This window comes from Volvox carteri, assembly GCF_000143455.1.
Source record: "Volvox carteri f. nagariensis unplaced genomic scaffold VOLCAscaffold_187, whole genome shotgun sequence".
NCBI classification, from domain to species: Eukaryota; Viridiplantae; Chlorophyta; class Chlorophyceae; order Chlamydomonadales; family Volvocaceae; genus Volvox; species Volvox carteri.
In genome coordinates this window covers 35,313-41,746 of record NW_003307730.1, presented here as the reverse complement: position 1 = coordinate 41,746, position 6,434 = coordinate 35,313, and the positions used below count along the sequence as shown (strand labels likewise).

General features: G+C 57.7%; 2 protein-coding genes across 2 annotated transcripts in view; both read right to left on the bottom strand.

Annotated features, from left to right (window-relative positions):
* VOLCADRAFT_108610 (uncharacterized protein) lies at positions 1-3,044 on the bottom strand. The gene is made up of 4 exons (XM_002959372.1): positions 2,547-3,044; positions 2,031-2,238; positions 1,485-1,705; positions 1-1,282 (listed from the first exon to the last, which is right to left on the bottom strand). Exons 1-4 carry the CDS (start codon positions 2,712-2,714, stop codon positions 866-868), a joined length of 1,014 nt encoding a protein of 337 aa, XP_002959418.1. The 5' UTR covers positions 2,715-3,044; the 3' UTR covers positions 1-865.
* Positions 3,045-3,289: 245 nt separating this feature from the next.
* The window catches only part of VOLCADRAFT_100874 (uncharacterized protein), a gene marked incomplete at both ends in the record, with an annotated part of 5,051 nt that continues 1,906 nt past the window's right edge, over positions 3,290-6,434 (bottom strand). Inside the window, 6 exons of the mRNA XM_002959371.1 lie at positions 3,290-3,394; positions 3,527-3,588; positions 4,438-4,590; positions 4,831-5,531; positions 5,720-5,871; positions 5,950-6,288. Coding sequence (XP_002959417.1) covers positions 3,290-3,394; positions 3,527-3,588; positions 4,438-4,590; positions 4,831-5,531; positions 5,720-5,871; positions 5,950-6,288 — 1,512 coding nt within the window. The remainder of the gene's footprint in view (positions 3,395-3,526; positions 3,589-4,437; positions 4,591-4,830; positions 5,532-5,719; positions 5,872-5,949; positions 6,289-6,434) is intronic.

Here is a 6,434-nt window from a genome sequence, read left to right as displayed (position 1 = left end):
GTGAAGACCCAGTGATTACGGGTGGATTTTACGCGGTGCTGGAGGTGAATTACGGGCGCATGTAACCAATTACACGCAAAATTACGGGTGAAGACCCAGTGATTACGGGTGGATTTTACGCGGTGCTGGAGGTGAATTATGGGCACATGTAACCAATTACACGCGAAATTACGGGTGAAGACCCAGTGATTACGGCTGAATATTACGCGGTGCTGGAGGTGAATTACGGGCACATGTAACCAATTACACGCGAAATTACGGGTGAAGACCCAGTGATTACGGCTGAATATTACGCGGTGCTGGAGGTGAATTACGGGCACATGTAACCAATTACACGCAAAATTACGGGTGAAGACCCAGTGATTACGGGTGAATATTACGCGGTGCTGCAGGTAAATTACGGGGCATGTAACCAATTACACGTACAATTACGGGTGAAGACCCTGTTATCACGGGTTACACAGGCAGATATTACTCTGCGATGTGACACTTACTGCATGTTAAATTAACGATTGGTGAATACTTGCGGCAAGCCTCAAAATGGACGCACACCCCTTGTCAAAGTAGCCTAAGTCTCAGTGTGCTTGTGGACCAAGGCGCTTTGGACTCACAACGCCAACCAGCCAGCCTGACAGCCTGATGCATTCATCTCAACCATCGTCCTTGAAAACAGCGTTCATGTCACCCCCCATACAGCAAGTGCTCGCCAAGGAGTCTCACCACCACTTGCAGAGTTCGTGCCTACTCCTACGGATGAAACCCCCGATGCATGACATGTACCGGCACCTATTGGGATTGGTCTGTCCCATCCTGCCTGGGGCCGACCTGGTGTGTGCACCCCCAAGTGCTCATCACTGCTGCCATGTTACTGCTCACTTCCACCACTGTCGCTGCTGCCACTGCCACTGCTGCTGCTGCTAGCTTCGCTATATTTGCCCGGGTCCTCTGAGCTGGACTCCTCCCCAGCGCCAGCGGCTAGGACCTCTTCCTCACCAGCATCCGACCCACCCTCCGAGCTACCCTCCTCTGTCCGCCCCCTCCGCCCTCCATTGCCTGGGCCGCCCTTCCCTGCACCTCTGGTGGTCCCCTTGCTTGCACCCCTGCCCCAGCCTGCGCCCTTGTTCCCCTTCTGCCGTTTATTTCCAACCTTGCGCCCCGACCTCGCACCCAGGTCGTCATCATCACCGCCACCCCGCCTGCGCTTGCCAGCTGCGCCCTTAGCTGTTCTTGGCACCTCGCTGACCCACTCCTTGAACGCATCGTAGTTGGTGGTATCCTCGTCCTGTGGTGGGGGGGGCAGCAACACCCAGTGCTTACGTTCAAGGTAAAATATCAGGGTAAGACCCAACAAGCTGCCCTGACATTGAAAGTTGACATAACCCATCAGCACCCCTCGACCTTGTTAAACATGCTCCCCAGGTTCCAAAAGGGTTACAAGGCAGCCCTGGTTGCAAGCAGTCTGCAAACGAACAAACACTCCTCACCTGAATTGCATCGTTCTCTCCAGACACCAATGCCTCCTCGGCTCCACCGCCTGTGTTGCTGTCCACGCACCCTGTCCCGCGCCCAGTTCTCCCGCCGCTGCTGCGTCCACGCCCTCGACCACCACGCGTGCCAGCGGCGGTTCCGGATCGCCAAGGAGTCTCACCACCAGCAAGTGCTCGCCAAGGAGTCTCACCACCACTTGCAGAGTTCGTGCCTACTCCTACGGATGAAACCCCCGATGCATGACATGTACCGGCACCTATTGGGATTGGTCTGTCCCATCCTGCCTGGGGCCGGCCTGGTGTGTGCACCCCCAAGCGCTCATCACTGCTGCCATGTTACTGCTCACTTCCACCACTGTCGCTGCTGCCACTGCCACTGCTGCTGCTGCTAGCTTCGCTATATTTGCCCGGGTCCTCCGAGCTGGACTCCTCCAGCGCCAGCGGCTAGGACCTCTTCCTCACCAGCATCCGACCCACCCTCCGAGCTACCACCCTCTGTCCGCCCCCTCCGCCCTCCCTTGCCTGCGCCGCCCTTCCCCGCACCTCTGGTGGTCCCCTTGCTTGCACCCCTGCCCCGGCCTGCGCCCTTGTTTCCCTTCTGCCGTTTATTTCCAACCTTGCGCCCCGACCTCGCACCCAGGTCGTCGTCATCACCGCCACCCCGCCTGCGCTTGCCAGCTGCGCCCTTAGCCGCTCTTGGCACCTCGCCGACCCACTCCTTGAACGCATCGTAGTTGGTGGTATCCTCGTCCTGTGGTGGGGGGGGCAGCAACACCCAGTGCTTACGTTCAAGGTAAAATATCAGGGTAAGACCCAACAAGCTGCCCTGACATTGAAAGTTGACATAACCCATCAGCACCCCTCGACCTTGTTAAACATGCTCCCCAGGTTCCAAACTGCTAGGTTTTCTACCTGGGCAACGCCCGCCTCGCCCTGCCTGGGACCCGTGCCGGTGTCCCCCCCTGCGGTTGCTGCTGCTGCGACGCCTGCTGTGCGGCCGCCACCCGTGCCACCATCCACGGCATGCGTGCCCATGGCAGCAGCCTCTCCGCCACCCACCGCCTCTTCGTGGTCCCCAGCGGCTGCTCTCGCTGCTGCACCATCACCGTCGTTAGCCGCAGTATCCACTGCCTCAGCTCCCACTGCGGCTGCCACAGCACCGTGGTCTGCAGTGATAGTCGACGGTCGCAGGATCTTGTCCAAGACCTTCTTCTGAAACTGCGTCATGAAGTTGCTGGTGGCGGTCGCCTTGCCAGGCGCGGGCCCGCCGATGGCCAGGCCCTCCTGGCTGATCCCGAACAGCCTTTAAAGTAATACATTGCATTCTGCTCCTTGAACATGCTAGCTGATATCATGTTACCTCCCAGCTCAAAACTAAGCGGTATCACGTTTAGGCTCTGATGTTCATAGGAATCCCCTAAAGCACACCGGAGTTCAATACTTCCGGGAAAGTCTTGTTCCATTTTCCAGCTTATGGAACTATAGAGTTGCACTTGTTCAGGTCAAGACGGCGCGGAAGCTATTGGTCCGTCCTGTATCCTAGAGTCGTGGCTAGTGTAAACTGTATCAGGTATAACAATGGAATACAAGAACATAGACAGCGAGGCAGGTCATGATAAGGCTTGGCTGATGACATGCAAGTATACAAGTACGGCGCCCATACTAGAATACGCGAGGTTCGCATGGACCTTCGTTTCTTTTCGCTGTTCAATCTGTTCTGTGTATCCCTGCGAGTGGCCCACCGGCACGCTCATTGAGGGGCTTCTGTGGGTAGAGGCTGCTTCGCTAACATTCGGCCCCGTCTACCCCAAGGTGTTTTCCCGCCCAAGTACGGCGCCCATACTAGAATACGCGAGGTTCGCGTGGACCTTCGTTTCTTTTCGCTGTTCAATCTGTTCTGTGTATCCCTGCGAGTGGCCCACCGGCACGCTCATTGAGGGGCTTCTGTGGGTAGAGGCTGCTTCGCTAACATTCGGCCCCGTCTACCCCAAGGTGTTTTCCCGCCCTGGGTACAAGGAGCTACTGGCGGCTGACCTCACCGGGCCCCCCGTCTTGTAGAGGGCCATACACAAGCTTGCCTTAAGGCGGCAAATCAGGTGGCCTTGTGATGATGGGGATTGACGATGGAGGGGGTGGGTTCACGTGTGTGTCGCATTAATTCAGAGTACCGGCTGCCAGGGCTGCTTAGGGTGAATACCCAATGGGAGGCTTATTGTCTTAAACCCTTTGTGTGGTCTGGGTGGTTCCAAAAGGGTTACAAGGCAGCCGGCTCATACCGGCACAAGTCTCAAGGATGGTTGCAGAAGGATACACTGTATCCGCTCGATGACTGCATGCTCGGAGGGGAATGTGCTGTCAGTAGAGAAGCTGGTGGCATGGGTGGAGAAGAAACACATGGAAGTGAAGGCATGGGCGACAATCATGGCTGACATGTGTGTTAATTCGGTCACAATTGTAACCCTTCTGGAACAACCGTGTTTGTTATAGGGGATGGCGCATCTGGGCCACTCCTTTGAAATGTGGGTGCCGTCCACTTTGTGACCAGCAAGCACACATCAAGTGAACTGGACAGTCAGCAACCAGTCGTACTAGTCCCGCCGATACTGCTGTGGCGGTGTCTGCCTCGCACTTTACACTGTCGGCACTCTTTCCAACAATGCAGAATGTGAAGCCATTTGAGTACTGAACCGAAACTCCATACGGGCATATGGACTGCCAGTGTGCCTTTACGCATATACGCCTGCATATGTATGTACATGCGTGCCATCTGTTGCACATGTGCATGGGATAACTTTCGTAGTCATTCGTTGTCAACCAGACAAGGGTGCATCCATCGGCCTCATTGCTGCAGTTGCTCAGCGGTTGGTGAAGTGTGTGTATGGCATGAAGTACATCAGCCCCTTTCGGTCCCCCTCCGGGGCGGCTGTGCAGAACTTGCCCTTCAGCTCACTTAGCGGCAGCCCTAGGTCCTGCCACATCTCCCACTGGCTGCCTGCCCTCACTGTCTGGGCGGCCGCCATGTTGACCACCACCAGCCCCCCGCTGAACACCTGTCCCGAGTACACATCTGCGACAGTGAAGCGGACATCCTGAGCGCCATCTTCTGCGGGCAGGTGGACGAAGTACTTGAGGTAGGCCGCATACGTCCGAGTCTCGTTGCCGACTTCTGCCTATTAGCATGCCCAGCAGGAGGTCCGCTGCTGCTGGCGCCCATACTCAGCCCTGAAGTACTGCTCCTCGTCGAGTGCCTCGGCACGCAAAAAGAAGCGGGCCTTGGGACAGTCGGGTGGTGTAGACATGAGAACCCTATCCAGGCGGTCCGTGTCCAGTTCGTAGCTCGCACTGGGACCCAATGTCCAGGAAGCCACATCCTCGAATGCCAGGGCATACCAGTGCACTAGGCTCGCCATGGCTGCCTGGACTTGTGCCACTCGTTCTGGACTTGGGTAGACCATGTGGCCTCGTCCAAGCAGGTAACCGTTGGCTCCTGGTTTATCAAACCAGGCAGCCTCGGTGTTCACTGTGCGCCGTGCCAACATCCTCTCAAGCTGCTGGTTGGTCGTGTGTTTGGCCCTGGTCGCGGGGTCTGCCTCGGTGAGCGACTCGGAGGCCTGCATCAGGCACAGCCACTGCGCGTAGTGCTTCTCGGGTGCCTGTGACACCATCCTTCCGCCTTGCGTCTTCATTTGCTGCATCATGCGTTCCACCGGCAGGTCGGAGAACCCTGCCGCGGACCCAAGCTGGCACTCCTGGTCGTACAGCCGGCATACGCAGATATGCAGGTTGACCGTGAACATGTAGCCCGGCACCTCCAACTCCTCCAGCCTGGTCGTGTAAGCTCTGAGCTTGCATGCAGCCGCCTTGGCTGCCACCAGGAACTGCTCACGGGTCTCGTCGGGGGGCCGCGGCCAGAAGTAGTGTGTGACCGTGCTGCACAGGCTCCAACACAGGGCCCGCAAGGCCTCGGGCAGCACGTCCCCCTTGAAGATGTAGCTGGAGAACGTCTCAACGAAGTGCAGCCAGTCCTCCATGCGGTAGCTCTTGCTGCATGGGTGGAGGGGGGCAGTGTGGCGAGCAACCGTGTAACTAGAAGAAGTACATTACATAGGTAGAGTAGCAAACTCTCTGACAGACGAAGGTGTTTTTTTCAGGCAAGCCCCTGGTCGTATTTGCTTTCTCGGCTATTAGCAACCCCCGTGTGTGGCCGGCTGCCCAGTGCTGGCCGTGCTCACCGGTACTGCATGATGCATTTGTACCGCCGCCCGAAGTCCGAAGTCACGACCAGGAACTGGCCGCGGGCCGCGACCCGCTGGCGTGCTTCACGAGACATGACCAGCTTGGCATCTGGGTCTGCTGGCTTGATGTCTTTGAGCAACCTCAGCGTCTAGTCCACAAAGTCGCTGACCACTCCGAACAGCAGGGCATGGCCGGTGGAGACGGTGAAGAGGCACGACAGGTCGACGTACGGCAGGGCCGCAAAGGCAGTCAGGCCCTTGCACCCAGTCTGGAGCGCCGCCTCATCGAACTGCTTCTGCGTGATCTTGTGTGGAGTCCCAAGGTGGAGCATCCTGTACATCGCCTGCATGACACTGCCCGCGCTGATGAAATGCCAATGGGTCTTCTTGAGAGCCCGGGCGCCGACCTTCAGGCTCTTGCCTGCATTCCGCTTTACGAAGTGCTGGCTGACTGCTTGGGTGTAGCCACGGAAGCGCACGGTGGCCCCGCGCCCGACATTGGCCTCCGTGTGTGCCTCGAATAGGCACCACATGCAGCTGCCGACACGACTGTTCTGGTCTCGTAGCTGCTGGTGGGCCGGTTCTGTCGGTGGGAATGGCTGGAATAAAAGCCTGCCGCGGTCCAGGTGTTGGACGGGCGGCTCATGACTGCCATTTCAGGGGCTGGGGACAGCAGGGTGCGGAGCTTGGTATGGAAGAGGACACCTAAGGT